Source organism: Poecilia latipinna, unplaced genomic scaffold, assembly GCF_001443285.1.
Source record: "Poecilia latipinna isolate Pla-1442-1.1 unplaced genomic scaffold, P_latipinna-1.0 Scaffold498, whole genome shotgun sequence".
NCBI lineage: Eukaryota > Metazoa > Chordata > Actinopteri > Cyprinodontiformes > Poeciliidae > Poecilia > Poecilia latipinna.
Genome location: NW_015113114.1, coordinates 400,390 through 427,803, shown reverse-complemented (window position 1 = coordinate 427,803; position 27,414 = coordinate 400,390). Strand labels below are relative to the sequence as shown.

Genomic DNA, 27,414 nt, shown 5'->3' with positions numbered 1-27,414 from the left:
GAGGGAAAATGTGTTAGAGTCCTATTATAAATCACACAATTCCAGCAACAGAATTGCACACCCAGGCCTGGCTTGTCCCCCAGGCAACCTGACAGCAAAATCCTGTCTTAACATTCTGTGCCCAGAGAGAATCTATAGAAATGTGTGTGTGCTGGTGAGGAGGTTTATGTAGACTTTTGTTTTATTCATGAAAACATACTAATCTGGAACTGTACTATGCATTATCATAGCGTTTCCACATTGGTATACGTGTGAGCGTAGAGATGAAGACGTTGAATGCAGATTAACAGAAATGAGGACATTTGAGCTGGCTCAGGCTAATGTCAGCCACTCCTGTTTTTTTTTTTTTTTTGCTCTGACATGAAAGGAGGAGAGAACTTACAGATCTTGTGCTTCCCTTTCATGGGGAATTTTACGAGCAGCTCCTGGGGGTTATTGCAGATGAAGACGAATGGCGAAGCAGACTCCTCACAGGTACCAGGGCACTGCAGAAGTGATGGAGGATAAATAGAAACGGTTTAGCTCCACTTTCACAAAGGAGTGTCACATCCAGATTTACATATGCCAACACTGAAAATCTGTTGATTCCAAACAGTCCTAAATCATCCAGTGATTCCTCTTTATTTGCCTATATTATGCTAAATGTCCTCCATGCCTGATCTAATACTCTATGCCTGAAAGCATATGATAGCTATGAGTCTTGCTGGGTCTTAGGCTCTGTAATTGCACAACTAATGATGCAGTTGCTGAAGGGAGCAGCTGTCGCCCTGGTGAGCTATAAAGATGACACAAAATATATAACAAGCAGCATCCAAATCTGAGGCAATCAAAGACTTTCTCAGATGTGGTGTTGTGTGAATTACACTTTCAAACATATTTCAGGGCGTAGACTCGCATTAATAAAGCTGGTTGGGCTATAAAAGCAATGTTTGCACATTGATCCATCACCGAGATGAAAACCGCAAAGACGTCCGAATGTTTCGAAATCGTCGTCCACAGAAATGCATGTCATTCATGGTAATCGAAGATATTTCTGCAAAGCCGTGTGGGATGCCATAACACATTCCTGTGAATAAGAAGGTGTTTTACAGCTCATAATTGACACCAGCCCACAGCACACAGAGAGCAAGAGGCAAGAGAAAACCTCTCTATCCTCGTGTTATTGATTGGTCTCTCAGGTGAGAGTAGGGAATTGACTGACACAGTGACAAAGGAGTCATCTTTTCCATCACTGGCAGCCAACGGCTCTCAGCTCATCCAATTTCCGCCAGCACTATCAGATAGTGCCCATGATTGCATCTAGCCAGGCAGGAAGCGGCTCTTTTTGTGATGGCACGCTTTTTTTTTTTTCCTTTTTCCCCTCCCCCAACCTCTTACTCTCCCAGCCTCTCTATCTCCCACACACAAAAAGAAAGCACTGAAGGGTTGTGACAAATCTGCAGCTTTTACAAGAAATCAACAGAGTCTGCAGCCCATTTGTAGGGTCTCTTGACAAACTGGGGAGAAATGACAGCGACGCTTATTTCTGACTAAAGCCCATGTCAACTTGAGTCTAATAAGATGGTGAGTGATAAAATATGTAAAGACTCAAAGCGTCATTAAGCACAGCTCAGGATCCGAGTGGAGGCTCTTGATTACATCCTTCAATGGCAAAATGACATTGCAATTTAAATTAAACTGGAGCTCACGGATAGAAAATTCATCTGATCATTACTGGAGGAAAACTTTAGCCGTTTTGAGGAATGCTAAATAATAGCGGAAGTTGTGAGTTTTAATGTGTCTTTTTATGAGCCGAGGTTGAACCTAGAAATAATCCAGCTTTTCTCAGCTTCTAAAATGACTTAAACCTGACCTCGAGCGTAAAAACCAAAAAGCATAAATGAAACAAAAATGAAAGCAGAATTTAAAAGCTAAGGTTAAAGACCCACAATACCTTTACCTTTAAAATACATAAAGCACTGAAATTTAAAGGGGCTTTAGTTTCTGTTTAAACAAGGCTATGAAATCCAACCTTCCCCATTATCAGTGTCGCTATATGGCTGAGACAGTTTATGGTTATGGGGAAAAGAAAAAAAAAAGTACATCCTATAATTCAGAAAGGTTGTCAAACCTGAAACAGCAAGAATTACATGAAGATAAAGTGGACCGCCGCCTATTCGTGACTTAGTATTTAGAGATATTTCCGTGGAATGCAACTCCAAATTATTTGCAGATTTTTCCCAAGAGCATAAGCTAAAATACTCAAAAAATGGCAGCTTTGAAAACTGAAATACTTAGATCAATGCTACTTCACACACTATTGGCTGGCGTTTGCAGAGCAGCCAGTCCAGGAGTGCCATTTGTTTTTCTTGGCACCGATTGAAGAGGGAAGATGAGGAAGACTATGGATGTTACCTTCTGTGGTAGTGCCAAGAGTGTTTCCACTGTGTTTACTAATGCATTTTAAATTATATTTGGTATGTGAATTATTAAGATGGGCAGTGATGAGCGTTTTTAGAGAGTATCTAAAGTATTTGTGGATTTCAGCTATAAGCTGGTGTCTGTGGGCCTTTCTTCTTCACTGCCTTTCTTCTTCACTTGTCACGCTGTTCAAGTTTATAGAAGTTTGTGTCTTCATGCACCTTGATTATTTTCTTTTCCAGTTACTCTGTTGTAGATTTGCTGCTATGCTTAGGATTATGGTCCAGTTACATGACCCAGTTTTAGTCAGGACCAATGTGATGGTCTCATGTTGGACTCTAGAACACCTTCCATCCACTGGACCATGTTTTTATTATGTGATTAGCATCACTTTTCCAATCATAGTTATTCTAACATAATATTAACACATAAAAGGTGGGCTGCAAAATGCATCACAAAGAACTCCTTGGCCTGCACTAAAAATATCAGCTAATTGTAAGTGGACTACATTTGGGCTCTCAATGCCCATAATCTGTGATGATACTTGCCTTTTTTATTGTATGCAGCAGAAAATGGTTAAGAAGGGAATTTAAGTTGGTGTGCTAAAGATATTGAGATGTAACTAGAACATGCTGTTGAAACTGAAATAAATTTTTCAATGTATCAATAAACTACTTAATGTTTAATATACGTGCTTATTTATTCAACCCAGAAAGAGGTTATCAAGTTGCAAACCATATCGTCACCACAACATTCACCAACATTATTGCACATAACATGTTCTTTATAACTATTGTGCAGTCTTAATAATTTAGTTACATTTTTTTTCTAAACTACACATACAATTGAACACCCATAATTAATTCGTTAGGATGAATGTTGTTAATGCTGCAGAATATCATCAGCTCTGATCCGTTTTATGTGTGTGCTAGTGATTTAGCATCAAACTGCAACATCAGCATGTAGTTAAAGTAATGACGCACACCCGCCATTCACTGCATCTACACTTGTTTTTAAACACACTGACCTCAGATGGGCTCATCTGTGATCCTAATTACTTCATCCGTTTATATGAACTAATCTTATTGTTTGAGCTGCTGACACTAATCCTCACACTGCTCTGCTGGTCAACTCCTGCTCGAGCTTAAGCCACCATCATGGTAAGATAATAACAATAAAGTCATACGACAAACATGAACCATACAGCTATTCCTGTTTCTGAAACAAGGCCATTCACACAGTGAAGGTGTTGTGTGTAAATGTATTATATTTGTGGCTCGTTTCTTTCTGCAGCGATGTTATGAAGATCCTCAACAACTTCCTGATGGTTGATGGTTAAATTCTCTTTTTTTCTACATCTTTTTCTAAAATAATTTATGATGCATCATTTTTTCTGATCGTGTCCATTTAATATGGTCTTGTTCAAGGACTTTTATTTATTGGTGGAACTTTCCCTATGATGAAGCTATTTGTAATCTTATACAAAATGTTTGTTTGTAGATGTAATTTTGTGCTTAAGATTTCCCTGTTTTCATCCTGATGATTATACTGTCCCTTCAGGTTTCTAATAAATCTTTCACCATACTTTAAAACGCTTCTAATAACCTGTTGTGAAAGACAGAATCAAAGAGGATGCCCGCTAACACCTGGTGCCTGTTGTCGCACTAGAAAAGCACTTGAATCTAATTTTACAATCAAATTTACTGCTGCTCCCCGAGGTCTACTTGAGGTTAATGTACATGGAAAACCGTCTGATTTTCTTAAACAGAAAAATACCAGAAGGAGAATCTTTTAGTCTCTTGTTTAAGTAGTTTTTGTTATAGAAATATGCGTAAAACCATTTCATTTCCCCAAAGTAATTTGTTGCTTAAATCCCTTCATTTTATTTAGACAAGCACTAAATTGAGCTAGGAGTACTTTTCTAGCCATTTAGACTAACTGCAAATACAGGCTGACAAAAAAAAAAACAAAAAAAAAAAAAACTACTTTCCACTGGGGAATCAGTAAAACAACAGTTTATAGAGGTTTTGTGATGTAGAGACCGATTTTTAAAGCTTGTTTTACAAACTGTTACACTTGAGATAATTTCATATCAGGCAGAAATAAATGTTGCCCATTTAATCAAAGTAAACAACGGATCATAAGTTGTCAGACAAAATACAGTAGAAGAACAAAAAGAGCATAATAGATTTACCAAACAAGACAGAAAGCCTCTCTCTGCTTTCTAATACAACAAACAAATTCATTCGTCGTTAAATTCTTTATAATTTCTAAATCTAAAAGGCACTTTATTATGTAAAAATCAAGCAGACATTTTGAAGCAAATAAAAAAATTAAACATGAGTCTGTAATTCATGTTTTGTTATTCAGTGTTTATGCATCTCAGCAAGATCACTGTGTACCCAATTGAAGTTTCAAAATCCATCTATTCCACTGGGAGCACAAGAAACGAGTCCACTTCCTTGTTATCATAACATTTTAACACAGCACTCAGTCTGCCTTTCTTCCTCTCACTCACCAGATGAGAAATATCACGCAAGCATGCTGCTCTTTCTGCAAATGTGCTGCCATGTCTGCGTGAGGCTTCAAAGAACATTACGATAAAAGATACCAAAACAGACGCTTGGCAATTTAACACACTGTTAAACAATGTCACATGTTTCACGACTGAAAAGTGGCTTATATTTATGGCTGTACAACACAATCACTCAATTAATGCAATGAAAGATGTGGAGAAATCCATAAAATATGTGTTTCGTTAAGCCAAAAATGCAAACTTGAATACATTTATTCAGTGTGGAAAACATCCCACAGCAAATAGCAAGTGTTTTTTAATTACAAAAATGCCAGAGGCACAAATATTGGCATCTCCAACAATTCCTACCAAAACATGTGCAACAAAAGAACAAAAGAATTGACTTAACTTTTTGTTCAGTTTTTAAAAAGATTAAAATGTATCTAGGAATTCTTTTACTTATTAATCGATGACTTCCAGTTTCCCTGGCTTATCAATATTACATAAGAGGCCCAGTTCGAAATGGGAAAAACAATTTTCTGTGTATTCAAATTTCTCTGGACTTTCCTGAAAGTAGCTACTCCCCTACACTTGCCCATGTCTACAGTCATACCAGTAACTAAAAACCTAAACCTGCGACAAACGGGTTTGTATGAGGACCCAGACTGATCTTGCCACCAACGATGACAAAGCAGATGACAGGAGATGTAAAAGTTCACTTTTTGGAGAACTGCACCAAAAGGTGGCATCTATAAACCACTGATGATCCAAAAATAATTCAGAGGAAGGCTTTTTACTCCTCTTTACCAGGAGCGTCAATCACAGCAGATGTTGTGATAGAACAAAAAATGTACCAAATCCAAGTGAGAGCAACATGGTCTAATAGAAATATCATACACCACAAGCAAGACCACAGTTGGAATAGATGAGATGTTTTATTTGGAAATGGATTTTTCCAAGCTTCCAGCTGGAAATACAAGAACGCAAATAAATGCTGAAGAAAAGTCAGACTGCCTCTAGTTCAATATCTAATATGGCTACTAGGCATATAAAATTTTATGAAAGGTCCAGATATATACAATTTATTAGCAGCCCTCATTGTCTGTTTGTCAATAAATAAGTAGCCTACAGTGAGTGAAGATGCTCTTGTAATGTTTGTAGAGCCACCAGTGAGTAGCTTCACAACAATCCCACTGGTGCGGTCTATTTATACTGAGAAGTCAGATCTTTCAGGTTCCCAGTCAGAAATAATAAAAAAAAAGGCTGGACTTTTGACAACGCCATATGCCCTCATCACATATAAAAACATAGTGAACTATTTTTAGCCCCTCTGACAGTTCATGTTAAACCGGTGGGACACAGAGCACAATATCCCTGTGTCAACATGTTCCTTCAATGCTTGAAGGCATACAATGGAATGAAGCATCGTTATCGACTTGTGTTGTCATTAGCGCGACAATTAGCAAATCTCACTGATTTTCCCCACATAATCTCCAGATTAGAGTTCCCGAGACAAATGCGCCACAAAAGTAACAGGAAAGATTCGACACCAAGCTCTTCATGGAGTCATTGGCCTCATTTAGGATCATTATAAACAAATCACTCGGTACACAAGATGGCTGGGTTGTTAGTGGTTCCTCAAGGAAACAAAATGGTGGTAGCTCCATTCAGTTTTCATGGAACAAGTAAAGCTGCATCCAGAGCTGGAGTGTGTTCATGTGAGACCCTGCCAGTTGCTTGCTCCTTCATCCTCCATTAGCTAATTAGCATTTAAAGCTGTTGAATGTGTTGCTTTGCCTCACTGCCTCCACCACCTAATTGTTTCCATTCCCTGTTAATCAAAAGGGCACGAAATATTGTGGTTGTGTGACAAAGAGGTTTTCTCAAGCCCTCCATATTCATCAAAAAGGCTCTAATAAAGTAGGAGTGGGCTTGTTTACACATTCAATTTAATTTGTTTGTTGTGGAAAAAAAAAGAAGTAATAATATGAAATCGATTATTTTGACTTATACAAAAACGCAGCGGGGGAGCAAAAACATTGATGTGTCTGCCTGTTAGTGCGTTAAGTCAGGCAGGAACACAGCTTTGGGGCATTCTGTGCAAAAAAGGACAAATGTGCTCAACAATTTAAGTCAGCTGCATTAAACTGCCTCAGTGTGAACGCTGTTTTACAAGCTAAATGCTTCCAATTTACTTTCCTTTTGAAGCCGGACAACTGCGAGACAAAAAGGTTCTGCTTGCTCATAAACTCCTCTGACATTTGGCTAATGTTCAACATAGAAATGCATGTCTGCCGCATGGCTGCGGTCCAAGCTGCTTTCAGAAAGTAGATACAAGCACACTTTAACCTTGCCAGTGTGCCAACAGATGATAAATGCAGCCATCAGTCTTGCATTCAAGCAAGAGTGCTGTTCCCACATTTGCTTTGCTGTGACAATGTAGGAAATGTGCTTATTTGCTCTCTTGCCAATGGTAAAATGGGAGGAATATTAAAGCTGCAGCATATGTATGTTGAATTTAAAGCTAGTGACAGCAGCAAATTAGCTCAGCTCAAGGGAAATAAGGTAGTTCTATAGTTTATATAAAAAGATAAAAAGGGATTTTTGTTTAATTTAAAATGTTTTTTATGTATTCCAAAGTTTACTGAATTAATATGCAAATAAATACTTGAGTAGATTTAAATAGAACAAAAATAGACCTATGAGTAACCTTTTTTTTTTTTTTTTTTACAGTGCATTCAAAACATGAAACTAAAAACCAAAAAAAAACTGAAGGAGGTGACAGGTCTGTAAACAAGTGTATAGTAGTTGCCTTCTGTAAATGCAGAACAATAAGGAAAATTATCATCTTCATTCAATTATGTGAATGTTCCGGTTTGAATTTTTCCAATTTGATTGTTTTCATTCTGTTACCTCTCATCTATAAATATCATATTCTACATGCATCAAATCAACTAGTTGACTGGATACAAGAGAAGGTGAGTCGACACGTTACATAAATGTCAAACGTGTTTGGAATATGTACAAATCCACTATATGGTAGAGAATGGACCAAACCTCTATTCTGAATAACTCTGCTTTCTGACAAAGAAGACCACATGCTGCTCATTCATGTTTCAAAATACTCACACACATATGCAGGTAGTAAAATTATAACTACAAATAGCCATGCGCCGCAAAAAGCAAAACATTGAAATACGGATTGTCAGATATATTGGATTATAGCGGTCAAAAAATATTTAAAAATATTTTAAATGTACTTCACAGAATAGGCACAACATGAGTCCAGTTAGGTGAAACCAACCTGCAAAATTTAATTTGGTAAAAATAGAAACTATAACAGTCTCTTCAAATAGTCCCAGTTTAATTAATATCCAGCTATTTAATTTGCTTTGTTTAACCCCGAGGGGATTCAAAAATAACTAAAAGTGATATAATGATCATTTGAGGGAAAAAAAAAAAAGTAAAAGGGTGCCAAAGCACTAGCTGCTGGAAGAAAGCCCCTGGGCAATATCAGTGGCTTTAAGAGCAGGAAAAGAGGAAAGAAAGAGAACTAGCTACTGTTTTTACGATAATGTAATGGACTGAGCGTTATCGTTTGTCAGCTTTGCTTTCGTAACACATTGGCCGTCTGTTTTATATATTGCACAATTTACTCTCGGAGTGCTTTATCACAACTGCTGAGATCTATGTGCTGAGATCTAATAATAACAACATAGATCTTAATAAAAGGGACTGAACCAGAGGAAAGATTTGACGGCAAGAGCCCAAGCTTGTCAGCTAACAGCACAACAAACCAACACTGTTCCCTCTCTCCTCTCTCCTTGGCTCTTTTCTGCTACTGTCGGCAATTAAGGGCAGCAGAGACAAGTAATCTCCTTCTGGGCGAAAGGGCCAAACCAGAACAGGCATGTGGAGTGGGCTGTGCAGTCAGGAGGGGGGTTGGGGGCTTGGAAAGGGGTGGGGGGGGACTGTGAGACTGGCCCCAGCATCAGCACTATAGCCAGGCCCTGCTTGGCTGCACTCAATCTCAGCCCAATAAAAAGCCCTTCATTGGCAGGGAGCAACTGAGCCAGACGGGCTGGGAGCATGTGGCTTTTAAAAATGAGGAGGGTGGATAAAGGGATGGGGGGGCAGGGAAGGCGAAGAAAGGGAACTAGAGATGGGAAAGTGACAGAGTAAATATGAGGAATACGATTCAGCAAGAAAGGTATTCTAATACGAGTCTAAGGCGACGGAGAAACACCAAGACAGAGATTTTGACAGATAGGGGACAACAGAAAAACCATCTGTGTCTTCCCACATAAGACACTTGTGAAATAGTGTCTCGGCAGCTCTGTCAAGGCTGGCCTTACCCTGGGAATGGAGAAACAGATGGGTTTGTCTATGAGCAATGGGCTACATGTGAGAGGTGAAAGGCTGCTGTTGGGAAATGGATGCAACGGCGTCGTTCACCGATCGCTCTTTAATTCATCATGTTCCCCCAAACAAAACAACCTTGTTCCTGGCATGCATCAAGCCGCCACAACCAAAAAAAACACCACTGCCCCGAGGAAACTCGGACTGGAACCCAATGAGATTCATGATGCATGAAGAGTGCGTGCGCGTGCAATTACAGATGTGCAAACACCGCACACACATGACTGACCCTGGAGTTTACATTACTTCAAATTGTTCAGTCCTTATAGTCTTTACCTATTTTTTAATGCTATGGTTGTTTTTGCAATTCACAGTGGGTCTTTGCTACTTAGCTATAGGGTATTTTAGTAATTGAGCAATCTATCGAAAATATCCTGGAGTGATCAAATCATCTGATAAATTAGTTTGTTCTTGAAAAGATGTGTCCACCTTTCACCATATTGTTTTTTTTGTTCAGAACGAACCTAATCCAGCCTTTTATTTACAGCCAGTTCAGGATGTTGAAAAGTTATATGTGCCCATTTTAAGCTTTGTTGGGAACATGTATTGAAGTACTGTGTTCCATAATATTGAATAATATTAGTTTTACAACAGTATTTTATTGTGCATGTTGGTTCAAGCGCATTCTTAAAATGGGAGGTTGCACGATTCACCAATGAAACTAGAGGTTGTGATTGAAAGAATGAAAAGAAATGTTTATATAAAGAAAGAATAACCTAAAACTCGCCGTTTGTTCTATGTACTTTCAAACTCAATTTTACCCTCATCGTGCCATTCTTTTTTTTATTTGTTTTTTTATTGTCCTCTCTCACTACACCAGGTTCCATTTTATTGTGGTTTTAGTACTAAAGGAATATGCAGCTTCAAACTAAAAATGTTACGTTAAGTTAACTCTGTTTACTATAGAAATTGTTTGATTCTCTTTTTTTCAAACAGACCTGAACTGAAAAGGTTTTGTATTATTTTTTTTTCCCTTATGAGCTTCAATATCTCTTAGTCACAGGTAATGTAAAGAGAAGGTGTGCAACGATAAAACGATCATCTGTAAAACACATAACTGCTTAGGGGTGGGGGGGAGAATAATACAAAGTTAAATGACATAAAGAATTGAGCCAAGAGTTCTTTGAGGAATTGTCGCAGCCTTGTATACCTCTTTATATTTTTATTTTTAAGAAATCTGGGTTTAGAATCAGTTTATTAGTGAAAATGTCCACAATTCCTGGTGTTTAGACTGTGTATATTTTTTAGTATTTTGTCAATCAGCAGCTGCGGTGCTGCTTTTACAGTGTTGCTCCAGTTCTGTCATTACCCTAAAAACTTGCCTCCAGCACAACCAACGAGCAACGTATCACTACTTATAAATCTTGTCATCTTATCAGCAATAGCACCTTTAAAAAAAAAAAAAAAAAAAAAAGCCTCTGGCAGCAGTACTGAGAATGAGTGAGGTGAAAAATAGGCAGTCAGGCCAGGCTGTGCAGTTGATATTTCTGCTGTCTCCTCTCCTCAAGGGGACAAGTCGGCTAGTGGATATTAAGCAATTTTAAAGTAAAACACCTGCTTTTTCCTAAATTGGCCTTATGCTTTTTATTACAAATGATGCAGCAGGTGAAATACATCCAGAGATCGATTCTTGGATGTTTCATCTTCATGACAGCTTTGCTTACTGGCGTTCTTGTCAATCGCGACTTGTTAGCTCAGCTTACAAATGTCAAAAAGTCATTAAGAGGGAAATTAGATCTTCAAGTTCATCTTTGTACTTTTAGACAAAGATTATATCAAAAAAAGACACAACCCACAACCAAAAAAACACCAAACAATAAGGGTTTGACTAGTCACACAACAAGACAGTAGTTGTGTGCAATATTGTCCAAAAGGCTCAGACTGTGAACCAATAAAGCTTTTATTCTGAAATCATTTTCATACTTTCAAAAGATTCCTGAGTGTTTACTAATTTACTCCAATCTGGCCTTTGCTGGTAATGCAAACTCCCTCTTCCATCTGCTTCACATTAAAAAGCCTGCAGCAATTCAGCAGAAATACTCATTCATGTCACATTTACCATGAAACATCTGTGAAGCAAAGTGTTGAGTTTCGTTAGAGGCAACTCAAAATGATGAAACAACTGAAAAGAAGTGCTGATCAGAACAAATAAACAAATGTGGCTTTTCTATGAAAAACTGAAGAAAAAAAAATCAAAGTGCATATGTCGAAAACATAAAATCCCGATAGTCGTAGCAGCGCTTAAGCTCACTTGTAAAGTACAGTTGATAGCCAAATGACACAATGTATGGAAGAGTACTTGCATGCACCATGTCAAGCATAATTTCATTACTTAGTAAATAAGAGTTCTCTGTAAAAATATATCTGTCGTCCTTTACAATTCATTTCTCAATGAGACAGAGATTGTACTGGCTGCTGCAGTTCCCTGCTTTTTCTCGCTGTCTGAAGATAAATCCGACCAAACTTGTCACCTCGTTTGCACACACACCTTAAAAAGCTCTTACCACAAATTCTCTATACGAGATCAGGGTTTTGTGATCGCCACACCAAAACATTGACTTTATTGTCCTTAAGCTACTTAATGACCACTTTGACTTCATGTTTAGGGTTATTATTTATTGGAAGACCAAGATTCAACTTCCTGCCTGATATATGTTTAGATGTTGCTTCAATATTTCCACATAATGTTCTTGTGAGCTATATCGGTTCCTCTTGCTGCAAAGCAGCCTCACAACATTATGCTGCCATCCCGGTTGGGATGGCGTTTCCAGGTTTACAACAGTTCTCCAAATTTGACAATGGGCAATATGGCCACAGTTCCACTTCAGTTTCATGAGAGCGCAGGACGTTTCTCCAAAAATGAAAGCTTCTGTCCCAAACTCCGAATGTTTTTTTTTTTTTACCTTTCTTTCTGAGTAATGGCTTCTTCCTCGATGAGTGGCCTTTCAGCTCATGTTGGTACAGGGTATGATTCACTATGGAAAATGACTCTGTCTTACAAGCTACCAACAGTCCTTAAATCAGGTCTCCTAACACTACATGTACAACGTAAATAGAGATTTTTGTTTTTACAATCACATTTCCTGCCATTGCATTATAATTCAGTAGTATAGCTTTTTCTAAAACAGGTAGCAAGTGGGCCGGTGCTTTTTTATTTTTGCTAATATCAGGCATAGTTATTAGATCAAACAGGGACAAAATACCCCAACAACCTTTCCACCTAAAACAGGGAGCGACTGAAACACTCTCCAAGTTGCACGGTGGCACGATTAAAAATTTAACACACTCCTTCACCTACCGAATCAACTGGTGTCAAGTTGGAGAGTGAACATTAATTATCCAGGAGTGTCCAACACCGGCTCCTGAATTTTTTTGTACATTATTAATATCCTCAACACAACAAGAGCCATGTCTCATTATTAGAAGCTCAGTTCCAAGGCCACGAGTTCCCAATTACTGCTCCAGTGTCTGCTCAACTGAAAAAAACATGTTAATGCCTTTTAAAATGCTTCTGAGGAGTTAAAAATGTCACAATTAGTTGGAAATAGAAACTTGGGCCCATTTTCTGAATTTCTTTAGTTAAAAATAAAGTCAATGTTTTTATTTTCTTTAACAATTTATAGTGCGTGACAATGAACTATAAAGAACCTGAAGGTTTAATGCATTATTCCACCTGTTATGTTTGCGCAGTAACATATTTAGTTTGAGAACACGTCTGTAGGTCATGAATTATAGTTATTTGCATGCAAAATATAGCCGAGTTGCCAGAGTTCCCTTCAAAACAAAAGCTGGAGGAAATTAGGTTGAACTTAAATCCATGTGCTTAATGTGCACAACAATCCTGCTTAATAGAAACAGTGTTGGTAAAGAGAAAGCCACACATTGGCCTATTTAGTCTGCATTCGTGCTGACAGGTGTTGTGAAGTCATGTGTCTTTGTAGGGAGATTCACACAGAGTTCCTCACTTCTGCCAGTTCCACTTTCCCAGCCATGTTTATGACTTCACCTCCTGTGGAGGCCCTCTGGCCAGAAGAAAACAAGACGGCCTCTCAACAGTCAGAGCTTTTTAGACTCAACAAGCGAGCGGCTGGAACTTTCCGGCGAAAAGGGCTCCTATCTTGTGCTTACAGCTGAGCTTCTGTCTGACGAGAGCAGGGGCTCTCACCAAATTCAGAAAAATATACGCTGATTTCTAACGTGTGGCACAGAACGGAGTTTAGAGAAAGAGACGGGTTTTATTAACAAAGAGAGTGTACGGTGATAAAGGGGCGATAAATTCAATAAAAGCTTGTGTACAATGGATTCTTGAGTGAAAGTAGATTTCATTGTTGGGAAATGTAAACAGGAAAACTGCTCCTCTGTTACAAAATAGAACAGAGAAGAGAAGAGATATTTTGATGTCTAACTTCAAAGAAAATGAAAAAAAAAAAAATCTGGTAATCAAAGGCACTAAAACTTTTTTTTTTTCCACTCCAGTCTCTTTCATCCAGGTCCCCTGAACACAGGTGCTGTCAGCAAAGAGGCCGTTATGTTGAGCAAAGCTACAAACCACTTCACAGTGGGCATTTGTTGTCATAAAGTGAAAATCGAGAAGGATGGTAAAATGTATAAAGACGTCTGTCTCTTAAGGTGAATATTTGCTTTGATACACTGACACGGGAGTGCAACCCCTGCCATCTGTGTTCACTCAGTCACTGTGGGAAATAACTGCTCCTTCCTATGGAGGTTGGCAGTCTGCACAGTTTAGGCGGGGGGCATTCAGGGAAGGCAGTCCGTTGACTTTTATGCCGGGGGGGAAGTTTAGGTTATCTTCATCCGTCTCTACAAAAACCTACAACATATTAAGATAAACTGACTGACGTGTGGAACGGAGAAGAATCTGTTAAGTTATGCTTTTACCTCCCGTGAGAGCTCAGATTTCTAGAATTTTAAAAGCATGGAGGACAAGATAGATACTTTAGCATTCCCTGTGTTTAAAACTTAGGCGTTTTATTTTCATCGAGGGAGTAGGATTTCATCAAACTAATCTCTCCATGCACAACTTTCATTATTGCAGCCTCTCTAGCTCCAGGAAAAGGAAGTGTTTTAAAGTGAGTTTTTTGGTGGATATCCTTTAATTGAGTGTGGAAGAGAGTAGATGGCTTGCTATGGAGGACAAGCCGTCTGACTAACTCATCATAAGAACTGCTAACAAAAACGTTATTAAAGTCTTAAAAGGCTTTGTTGTGATGACGTGCTGGCGGCGGAGTGTCAGAAAGAGCAGAAGCTTCTTAAATTTTCAAGGTGTTTAAATTGTGATGTCAAAGTTCTTTTAACCCTTTTACGCCTGAATTTCAAATGTCTACCTATATATTTCTTCCTTATTTTAATTGTAAGTAGTTATTTAAATGTCCTGTGAGATGATATATTTACCCATTTATCCATAACTGGAACTTTCAATATCCAGTAAGTTATTCTAGCAATTTACCGTCTATTAAACGAGTGCCCCCAGATTAATTTCACTCTCTGCAGCCGCAGCTGTGAAATTACCGTAATAACCCGATATTGGCTGGAAAGTGCAATGACTCCCCTTTCAGAAACCACTGGAATTTTTCAGATAGCGCCAAGTGTGGCAGAATTACGGTACTGCAAATGTGGATGTGTTGCCGGCGACACGTTCCGGTTTAGAAGGGTTAAGCCATGTTTGGTATATACAGCATTTTCATAACAACTGATGGTAACATAGTTACTTAATTGTGCTATAAAATGAAACTATGTGCCTGGAAAAGACATAACACTGGCCCTTTAAACTCTAGGAAAATTAAGAATTCACTTTGATTTGATCTAAATCAAAGTGAGACACTTTTTGTTCTATGGTCTGTCTGAAAATAACACAAACAGGTTGAACTAAAGGCCAGGGAAGAGAATGGCTCTGTTGCTTTTGGGAAATTCCAATGTTATTACAGTGACATCTGGACTCAAAACGACTGGAGAAATTGCTCGGCAAAAGAGCTGCTCATTTAAATGGAAAAAAGATGTGTTCTTTCATGGTGATAACATGCCTGTTTTCCAAACACGAAGCAGAAAACACCTGGAATGCTATTCGTGCAGCGCTGACCACCGGCAATTTGAAAGGTAAGAAAATGGTGTTGCATGTAAATCAATACTCTGCTTCACACACTGAGCCTGCAAAAGCAATTCATGTCATATTTGCCCAGTGAAACGTGGCAGGGGGGCCGGTGCACCAGAGCTTTAAGAGACCTCACTAAACGTGGGAGACGGACAAGAATGAAGTAGTCACAGCTTTCATTCAAGTCAGTAAAAATGTGAATTTTCTCTCCAGTGTCGCCATGTGAAAATTGCAATATTGTTGATAAATCAAAACAAGAATTTGCTTTCAGTGTGAAATGTCAGAGTATCTCTTTTTCTGTAGTCTCCCTATCTTCATGTTTTTAAACCGCTTACTTCACTATTGTAGATGTAGCAGTAATAAGGTTAGGTGACTGTCAGGCAACACAAACCAAAATACACTGCTCAAAGAAATAAAGGGAACACTCAAATAACACATCCTAGATCTGAATGAATGACATATTCTCATTGAATTCTTTGTTCTGTACAAAGCTGAATGTGCTGACAACAAAATCACACAAAAATCATCAATGGAAATCAAATTTATTAACCAATGGAGGCCTGGATTTGGAGCCACACACAAAATTAAAGTGAAATGTTCCCTTTATTTTTTTGAGCAGTATATATTAGCTCAAACTTAAAAAATGTCTCAAATCTTTAAGGAAATTTTAATACAATGTATTTAGACTGCATGTTTCATCTCAGTATCGAGCAGTTCAGAGGTTTTCCAAGCGCTAAAGCATGTCTTAGTCTTATTCATATATCACTCTGAATTAGTTGGGCATATGGGGCACACTATCTTGACGATGAAACAGATGTATGTATTGAAGAAAAATTATTTTAGCTGACAAATAATGTCACACACTCACACAAAAACATGACAACCAATTGCGTTTTGTATGACTGATCTAAAATTTTTAAGTCTAGTTTTTAATTTCACACCCCATATCATTCTCAGCCACTAGCCAAAAACACTAGCTTTTACTGGACAAAGTTAAATGATAGCACATGTAAATCCATGCTATTATATTGTTTCAGCAAACTGGCCCTACCAAGGGAACGTCGGCAACATTTTTCTGTTATTGTCCATTTTTGGTGAGCCTGTGGAAACCAACTCCGGTTTATGTTTCTTCACTCACAAGAGTAGCAGCCTTTGGGGTATTTTGCTGCTTCGAAGTTCAATGTGTTTTACTTTCAAAGACGGCACTGCGCCTAGCTTGGCTGCAACAACTGGTTCTTTGAGCTGCTAGTCTCTTTGCATCATCGTGAACAAAGCTGCCCATTCTCCTCTGGCTGCAGAAAGTTGTATTCATCAATTGCTCTCTGCATCGCTTCCCTTTTTTTTGGATCGCTCTCTGTAAATGGAAGCGATCCCGGTCGATCAGCAGTTTCTGAAATACTCAGAAAAGCCTGTCTGGCACCGACAGCCACGCTACATTCATAGTCACTTAAATCCCCCTTTGTTGCCATTCTGATGATTACAGAGTAGTCTTCAATACATCAAGATGCCCAAACGCAGTGAGTTGCTGCCATGCGATTGGCTGAGTCACTGTATGTGTTCCAAGCACTTGAACAAATGTACACGGGAATGTGGGCAGTGGGTGCACGCACACACACACACACACCCACGCACGCACGTGGCCATGTCTCTGTCCCCTTATATCCACCGGATTTAAGGAACTGGTTTTTATTTTTCCTTCAAACAGCAAATTTAAAAGAAAAATGTCAAAACAACAACAGCCCACTGTGCAAAGAACCCTGACTAATAATAATATGTATTATTTATAGAAGTCATAATGACTTTTACTGTGAATGCTAGCTGAAAATAAGTCCCACTTAGTGGTTTACTGGACAAGTGGAGGCTGTATTTTGCTGAACACAATGAGAGAAAGATTAATGGCACTAGAAGCACGGTTGGCCTCTTACTCTCTCTCTCCATACTTTCCTCTCCTCTGCTGTCACTGGCAGGAAGTTGCTGAGCAGACATGTCACCCAGCAGAGTACAATTGAGTTTGTAATCTCTGACCCGCAGTGGCAGAGAGTCTCTCGCTCTCTGTCTTTCCAGTTCTCCCTCTTGAGAAGAGATTGTCGTTGTAATACTGCTGCTAGGCTGTAGCTTGGAGGGATAAACATCACTCTCCAATGAGCACACACTGGCTTACGCGACATTGAGCAATTGCATAAACACGCCTGGAGAACGCAGAAACCCCCATAATTATCTAGATTCTGTGAGGGGTAATATCTGCTCTCGCATTTAGAAGGGGAAAGGCATTACGCTAAGATCTTTTACAATCCCTGATAACATCATAGCAGGAAAACATGGTCGCCTGCTGGCTTTGTGCAAAGTACTTACAGACTACGCCACACAAGTTGACACAACCTTCACTCATTTCCTTCTTCCAAAACACAGAGCTGGCACACACGCTGGCCTCATGAGGAGCCATTTTGGGGCATCGTCAACAAACACCAGATGTGAAGATGGGAGATAAATGTCAAGCATATTGATTCCATGCTTCATTAAAGCTTATTATAGGGAAGGGGAGGCAGAGTTCTGCCTGCGGCAAAGCATTAGGAAGATCACAACATTAACATCTATAGAGGTCTTGTTTTATGCAAACATTGTTTAACACAGTTGGAGTTTTATTTCACAGCGAGAGCACTAACTGGCAACCCGAAGACTGTTTTCATACGGACAAAAACAAAACGGATGCTCAGCTTTAACGTTAGGACTGGGAAGGGACACAAGTGGGAGTCACCAGTATATCAACTACGAGTAAAAATATGTTTTTACAGCACTTGACTGAAAATCAAAACAAAGGTGTGCCGAATGATAAATTTTTCTTGTTTAAATAACAGAAAAACTTGAATTGGTTCTGCTTATATACCATACTAATTATTACAGTAATAACATGGATTTATTGTTTTTTTTTGTAATTTAGATGCTGTTGGTGCAAAATATTTAACGTTATTTTTCTGTTCTGTTACTTATGAAGTAAAACTATTAATGTAGAGCAGTTAAATAGACAGGTTATAGCTAGCTCATAGCTCGCTAACTGTAGCTATTAAAAGAAAGCATTATCTAAGTACAGATTCATGGTTGCTGATTTAGTTTTCAAACCACAGCTCTTTTAGCAACCAGAATTATTTCAAAGCAGCCAAAATGTGTCTAATATGCAGAAGAAAATGTAAATGCCTTGCTTAGGCAGCTAGCCAGCAGGGTACAGCAACTAATGAAGAAGCAGCGGAGCGCTATTGCTTCCCACAACCAGAGAAAACTGTAATTCTTGCACTTTACTTGGAAAGCCTTTTGAAACCTTAATACGTTAGTGCTCCCTAGTTAGTTGGGACTACAATATCATCAGCAAACTCAAGTACTTACAAAATGCTATAATTAAAAATGCTGATAAAACATTCATTAAAATTTCAATTGAAGACAGTTTATGCTGAGATAGTGAGGATATGTCTGTATATGACGTAATGCTGTGCTGATGGCAGCATGGCATTATGGAACGGCCTGGATATTTATGTAATTAACACCTGAACGCCCACTTGCACTAATTTTATGATGTTATATGTGTATGTGTGTATTTATAAATATAAAAGTATAAAAAAAATATAAACTTAAATCTCATTGTGCATGTGTACAGTGACAAACAATAAATTCTAATTCTAATATTTGGCTTGATGCATCAGCATGCATAGATACTCCACATCCCAAAAATGCAATATCAAGTAAAAAAATAAATATATATTCAGCTGCTCTGATTTCTAAATGTTGGCACTGGGCATATCAGTTGAGCTCCACCAATCACAAATATCAAGTTTATTAAGCCGAGAAGACAACAAACATTTATGGAGTTTATCTGAAACTCTAAATGCCAAACCTGAGTTTTTGATAACTAACTAAAGATCTGCCATCACTTGTTTACCATCATCACTCCATTTCCTGTCAGCAGTCAATAATATCAGTCGACGGTGCAACAGTCAGGGTATACCCTGCAGGCTTTCCTGTTTATAGTCTCAAGGACTGTGAAGGAGTAATGACTACATAATGACTATAACCTCAGCGCCATTTTCCACTTAAGCAGAGAGAGACAAGACACTGTTGTAGTTTTAAAATATCTGGAGGACGACGTTTCTTTTTTTTTACACCAATGAATTAGTCAAATAGAAAAGATGATGAAAATGTTGAAATTTAGTCAACCTCTCTACACAGATTGGTGTTGAGTTACCTCTCCTTGAATGCGAGTTGTTCTCATCAAACGAGCATCAAAGAAAGCCGCCTGAAACGCGGCACGTATGGTTTTCTTTATTGCCTCATATTCCTGTGATCAGCATACAGAACGGGGAACAAAGGCTGCTAAATGAGAACACAGCGAGGGGGCCGATAATAAAGGGGCTTGAGTGTCAGCTTCCCAAACGACAGGGACTGTGACATTTAATGAAGTGGTCTGTGGACAGCAGTAGCAGGCCATTTTAAGTCTGGCAGATGGTTCGATGTATTTTTCATGCTGTGGAAAACCTGCGACTGAGGTCTGTCTGGTCGCCGTCCAGTGCTGAGGGGGGGCTCTTAGCTGAATGCATTCTACACAGTGCTGCAGAATCACATGATGTCTGACCTCTCTGCAATGGCAAACCGCCCAGCGAGGAAGAGGGAGGAAGGGGAGGAATGTCAGCGCATGAACGAGGTTCACCAGAAAGGCTGAAAGATGCTTGACTGACAATAAGTCCGCACGACTGTTCGACATACATAAAATGAATCGTTTATGAAGTTTTACAGTTTTACACCGCTGACCTGGGGTGGGGTTGCAATGACAGACGGGGCAGCAAAAAAGAAAAAAAAAAAAAAAGAGGCAAGTAGCCATCTTTATGGACTCGAACAATGTTACAGACAAAAACAGGGGAAGCAAAAAAAAAAAAAAGAAAAAAGAAATGCATGACTTCCCTTCCTTTGGAATGCATCCAATATATCCTGTGTGTGTTAGAGAGACAGAGTGTGTGTGCACGAGTGTGAGAGGCATGCTGGCAGGAAGGCTTTCAGCATATAAATATCACATTACCACACAAGGAAACTCAGGCATCAGCCGGAGCTTCCAGCTCGCCTAACAAGCACGGGAGCTCCAGTGTGGAGGTCAGGAGGAGAGCGCACACAAATGGAATTCCACAGGAACCAGCACTTCTTTTAACAGATAAGTGGCTACGGGTTCAGAGCTGTGTGATGTGGTCTTAGCCTGGCTCCAGTTATCTCACATGTGCTTGTGCGTTCGATCCCGCCGAGCTGCAAAACAAGAACGGATTAAAAACACGCGGTGATAAAGTATTACACCCAACAACTTACAGCCTTGTTAAAATTAAAGAACATTGCACTCATAAAAAATGAAAAAAAATAAAATAAAATAAAAATGCCAGCGAGTGAGAGGGAATTACCCAGAACAAAACAAACCATTTCAAAGTATCCGACACACATACACACAACCGTTCATTGAAAAAGACATCTGATGATTCCCAGTTTAGTCTGCCGCAGAAGAACTACGTCAAACAAAACCATCTCCAGCGCCGAGAAGAACGAGGAGTCGAACGCCAGATGGCCTGGCCCAAACAAAACCCCTGATCTCATCAACACTGAGTCAATCTGGGATTACACTAAGAGACAGAAGACAATGAGACGGCCAAGATCCACAGAGGTATGGCGGTGCTGTGAATGGCCTACCTGCCAAAGGGTGACAACATTAAGCACCGATTTGATTCGGGTGTTGTGTTTTTGCGTGTGCGTGTGTGTGTGTGTGTGTATTCTCCGCACTTTTCCTGACCTTATAAGAGGATTATTTAAAAACCATGCATGAGTGTAAAGGTTCTTCGATGATTAACAAAACAAATGACTGATAAAATCTTTCCTCAAACATTTGCACTAGGGTCAAGGTCCAATCTTTTCATTTATAGGAACCAGTGTGTGACAATACCAATATTATTACTAAAGTGTTATGGTTTTGTCTACTTTTTCCATGGAAAAAAAAAAAAAGAGAAAAAGTTCACCATTTCAATTGCTGGAAAAACCAAATGTTTTTCCAAATGTTTCTTCTATCTGGAAGTAAGATTAATGTTTTGGAGTGACCATGCCAGTGTTGTGAATCCATTTCCATTCACTTTGTTCTATACCCCAGTTTCACCGGCAGCTAAAATGACCCTCAGCAGTTTTAAGCACTGTGCTCGACCGCTGGTGCAGCTTTCTTGGGGTTAAAAACCTCCCCTTCACTTCTGCAAACATACTTCTTGACATTGTGGCCAGACAGCTCAATTTCTTGTTTCGTCTGACCGTAAGTCTTTTCTCCAGAAGTCTTTTGGCTTTTCTGTGCGAGTAGCTGCCAATTTAAGTCAAACTTTGAAGGTACTAATTTTGGAGCAGGCACTTCTTTTTTGGTCAACACCCTCTGAATCTATAAATACGACACACTTGCTTCATTGTGGATAACGACACCAAGACTTGATTCTTAATTTCACCTGGGCTGATTTTTAAACATCCTGACCATTTTCCTTTAATCTTAGAATGATTATGGGGTCAGATGGTTAAAACCTAAACACAACTCAATTTAAATTATTAATACGGTGCCAATTCACAATAAAAGTCGTCTCAAGACACTTCCCCCCCAAAAAAAAATCATTTCTATTCAATCACACATTCCCTCCAATTGATCCTCGTTATTAAACCTTACAATATGCTCAATTAATTGAGGATACTGAACTCAATTGAATGTTCCAACAGGACAGTGATTCCAAAAACATCTCAAAATGGGTTTTGGAATGGATAAAACTGACTTCTGTGAAAGGCTGGACTTAAACTATATTTTTGAGTCTATGCAGAGCATCTAATCTCTGATTTGCGTTGATGAGAAAAACAAGCAAAAGAAAGGCAAAGCAAAGCAGTGATGACAAAATTCTTAGAGACAGAGGGAAATTATTTCAAGGTGTCAGATACGGCTATGATGCTAAATCAAATTGTTTTTTATATATATACACACACAACATTTTCTTAACAGAAAATGCTGTCATTGAGCAGCATTTTAACAACTTAACAGAGGTTAACAACCTTTTGTTGACCTTGTTAACCACAGAAGGTAACATAGTCAGTTGATCGTCCTACGAAACGGCACCGTGTGCCTAGAAAATGTATAACGCCGCTGCTTTAAATACAAATTAAACACCGATTAACAACCTGATTTGTTAAGCAAGAGACCTGGCAATAAAAACACCAAACAGCACAAAAATTGTCTTGGTTGAGTCTTCCTTTAAGATATTAGAAACGTGCACTGGGGTGCTCCTTTATACTTGACACCAATACAATGCAAATGCAATCAAAATTAATGGAAAGCGATTTATTTCTGAAAATGTTAACTGGTCCTGGTCGGCGACGACGGTGACTGAGCATTTCAAACAGCAGGACTCTCTGAGCGAAGCAGCTAAATTGAAAGCAGCTTTCTCTCTAGGTTATTCAAACATGTGCTTATCCTCTTACCGCACCTTAAATAATCTTCCTCCTTTTACTTCTTTCTATTTGCTGTTGTTGTCTTCAGTCAGCAGAATAAAATTAGCTCTGTTCGTGCAGCGTGTATTTTAGAGGTCAGACGTGAGTCGACACCAGCTGAAACCTGCTGATGGAAACCATTCAGAACAAGTCATGTCTCAAATATGTGTGTATCTCACATTTCCTCCCGGGATGGGGGATGTGTTATGTCAGACTTCAACGCTGAGTACCTGTGGTTAATAAAATACGCTCATGAGCTTATTCAACATCTGCGAATGATGCAAAACTGTTTCGACATCATTTCATACTGAGGATCTTTGGATAGTTACAACAATCCCACTTGACTCAACACAAAACAGAAAAAAAGTACAAATTGTGCCATGCAAACCTCCTCTAAAGCCCCTCATATGATCTCTAAATAGAAATCAGACCTTTACTGAGATCTCCTGCAGGTGTGAACCCATAAAATGTGTTCTAACATAGATGTGTCTGACATGTGCAGCCCAAAGTTAACAAACTTTTTTTTTTTTAATTTGCCTGAATGACGGAGACTAAACTATGTCAACCCGGTCATCCAATGCAGTGATGAAATCAGCCTTTTCTAACAACTGCTTTCCTCAAGCTAAAAGTTGGTTTTATGTTATTAAAAAAATTAAGCCGACAAGACAAGTGCAAATTACTTGGGAAGTCTCCTGATTAGTAATCATAGTCCACTTCTGTGTAGTTTAATCTCAGTTTCTAAATAGGTTTGAAGCAAAGTTAAGCAATAAACAAAAACCCAAGAAAATCAGCAAGAAGGTCCGTAGTAGCACTGGAAAAGCTGCACAGATCCCACAACTCATCTGGGAGAATCTGATGAAAATTCACAAATTTGGCGTTTATGGAAGAGCAGCAAGGGAGAAAAAAAAAAAAAAAGCCATTGCAAAAGAAAACCAAAAGCCAATTTGCAGTTTGCCATGAGGATACATGGAAAACGTGAATGAATGTGGTCCAAAAGGTCAATTTTGGTAGCCTGCATGCAAAACATGTGTGGAAGAAAACTAATACGACACTACCTGAAAAGCTTTTGATTGGAGCAGAAATGCACCTTAAATCACAGCAGTGACCCTAAACATGGAGCCAGAACTGCAACAGATCAAAGCATGTGCTAGAATGGCCTAGTCAAACCCCAGAACCAAATCTGTGGCAACATTCCAAAATGGCTCCGTCTACACATTATCCATTCCATCTCGCAAAGAAGAATAAGCTTTGCACAGGTAAGTTGGTGCACACATGCCACACTTTTCAGATTCTTAATCTGTTAAAAAGGTTTAAAAACCAAAAAAAAACTCAGAATCACTTTTACACACCACCTATTACATAAAATCCCAGTAAAATACATTGAAACTTCCGATTCTCATGTGACATAATGTGAAATCTAGGGGTGTGAAAACCTTTGCAAGACACCATATATTATCCCCACCACCCTCTGCCAGTCAAGCCTCTCCTCCCCGCTGCTGAGTGAGCACCGAGGAGTGAGAGAGGAGAGAGGCAGCACAGATCATAATGGCTCACAAATGATCAGTGGTAGTGGGGGATGGGGAGCTGGATGGAGTGAGAGATTATCTGGAGGACGGATCAATACAGCAGTCAGTTTCTGACTAGAGAAAGAATCGGTGCAAGTCAAGCCAACGAAATCCCTGCTCGGCCCAGGTTTGCTTTCTATACTGTCCGCTTCTATACTCTTACAGTTGCGGTGCTGATCTACGCAGCAGCGCCCCAACAGGGGAACGACTGCTACGGCACATGGACGACATTAAGTGGTGATACCGTTCTTAGCATTTTTTTTCTTTTTACACATATATAAATGTTTAGTGCCTCACTCATGTCTTTCCTGATCTGCCCACATTCTACTTTCTCTGAATACATTTCAGACATCACTTGGGACAGATTTAGAAAAGCCTGAAGAATAATGGCTGTTTGTCCTTCACCACCCCTCTTTTAACCACCCACAGCTGCCAGCTCAGGACAGTAAATCCTACACCTCACCCACTCAGCCTAGCAGCACAGCTATGTGCTACTATGCACCAACACAACGTGCCTCCTTGGGACTAGAAAGGAAGTGAGATTAAAAGGCTAAATGGATAATAGATGCTACTTTTTCCACCAAGTTGAATGAAATGTGCGTTAACCTTCTGCTTAACACCATCGTTAGGCGTTTGGTGGTGTTATTTCTCTCTGGTTGACTCATTTTTTTTTTTTTTTTTTCATCTGCCTTACTTTCTCCTTTTTTTTTTTTTTTTTTTTTTTAAACGGGGGCCATTATATGTGCTCGCACGTGCGTGTGTGTGTGTGTGTGTGTGTGTGTGTGTGTGTGAGGAGGGGTTATTTATGGCTGCTCAGTGCAAGTGGACACATACACACAGATGCACACACACACCCTTTCACGGGATGAAAGGGCAGTCACACAGCCTGCAAACATGATTTTACAGCCCTGGGTGGAATGAGTGGTGGAGGAGAGAATGAGAATGAAGCACAAAGGGGGGAAAAAAAAGCCCTTAAATTTACAGGTCCCAGCAGTCAGAATGCAATCGTGTCGCAGCACACATTCTGAAAGCTTTTCAGACACAAGACAACCGGCTGTATGCAGAAAGACGCATGTGTGTGTGTGTGTGTGTGTGTGTGTGTATTTGAAACTGGGTCTTAAAGACACATGAAAACATGAGTAGAACATGGCTCAAAGAAAAGCACAGATGCTTTTTTTGTTTTTATTCCTTTTTTTTTCTTTCCCGTCCCTTGAGCCTGTTTTGCAACAGGAGACAATTTCCATATGTGATCGGCTCCAGTCTAATATAGTAAACAAGTGTGTGCAAACATCTGCGAGAAAGCTGGTAGCTTTGCAAGACTGGAGTATATTTGCCCAACATGTCCCCCCCCCAAAAAAAAACAAACAAAAAAAAAACATGCCAGTACACAGGACCATCACAAAAACATTAGCTGCATAATTAAAATGAATTGCATCTGATTGCTTCACTTCATTCACTGAAATGGTGGAAATAAAAACAAATTAAAAACGGTCTCTGCACTATTTTTGCATCAGTATCTATTGGTATTACAACATCAAACTTTATTAGAGGCATAAAATAGAATACAGACAATTAAATTGACTGCTAATTTGATGACGCTTCAGGAATATAATTTTGAAAGCCTTTATGTGCATGTAAAACACGAAGACTTCAGTAGCTGACGACGCAGCAAAGCAAAGCAGGGCAGGCATTTCTTTTTCAGAAATGCTCGGACAGAAACGAAGGAGGACTGCACTGCACCGTAGAGACATAAATATAAAGCTACACCTTCAAAAAAAAACTCTACATCACTAGTATTACTAGCAGTATTGCTACTAAAGCCAATATTATTTATTCATTTATTTAAAAGGTCACAGAGATTTCCAATGAAAAAAATCAGTTGTTATGAATATTAGAAGCTCTTCTTAAATCTCTAATAAACATTCAGTATATTAATGACACATAAAATGGATGGTAAACATAGAAACGTTTAAACAACAAAAACAAATGATTTCAGTTTCAGAGGCAAATCAGTTCAGATTAGTTTAAACTTGCCAACCGTGCCATAATTTATGCTAAATAGAAATAAAAGCTTAAGTTAGAGGTTTGTAAGCTCATTAAGGCAGAAAGTAGAATCACAAGACATCTTTAGAGAAAAGCCACTTTTTTTTCCCAATTCCCCAAACGAAGAGTGACTGTTGAGTGTTTAACTATCAGATTTATAATGGTGCAGTGAAGAAGCCTAGCATTCAGTTCCTGTGGCGCATTCTGCCTCTGCTGGGAGAAAATATGATGCGGCAAATAAAAAGCAGCGCAGTCTGACCTCTGCTGGCAGGAAATTATACTGCAGCCGTCGTTTAAACATGATCACACTTTCTAGGTTAATAGTAGATCGGATTTTTATTATTATTATTATTATGATTTGAGTCGCCTATTTAAAACTGTGTCCTTTCTGAAGCTAGTCAGAAAGTGTGAGACACAATTTTCCAGCCTCTGGTGTAAACACAGAACATGAAGAAACACGAGAACAAAATCAACAGCTCTCAAATTTTAATCACGAAATAGTGCTCAAGTGTTGCAGTGCCTTTCAAAATGAGTATAACCAGAGGATGTGATTGACCAACCTGTTGTCTGAACTGCTCCTGAGACAGGCACTCGGTCACGTTAACGCAGCCCAGCAGACATCCGGTGGGATAATCTTTGGGAAAGTTTGGCTCTGCAGAGACGAGGAGAGCAGCAACATCAGCTACGGACACGTCAAACTATTGTTCGCACCACTTTCAACCTATTCCCAACTGAGCATGTTGTTATCAGAAGGCTTAATAATTTGCTGTCCCACTAATAGGCACTCTCCAAAAAAAAAAAAAAAAAAACCAGAAAACAGAATGCTATAAAGGGTTCAAAAATAC

General features: G+C 39.1%; 1 protein-coding gene across 1 annotated transcript in view; it reads right to left on the bottom strand.

Moving 5' to 3' along the window:
* The window catches only part of trip4 (thyroid hormone receptor interactor 4), an 83,284-nt gene that overhangs the window by 48,623 nt on the left and 7,247 nt on the right, over window positions 1-27,414 (bottom strand). The window contains exons 11-12 of the mRNA XM_015040172.1: window positions 27,130-27,221; window positions 383-485 (exon numbers count right to left, since the gene is read on the bottom strand). Coding sequence (XP_014895658.1) covers window positions 383-485; window positions 27,130-27,221 — 195 coding nt within the window. The remainder of the gene's footprint in view (window positions 1-382; window positions 486-27,129; window positions 27,222-27,414) is intronic.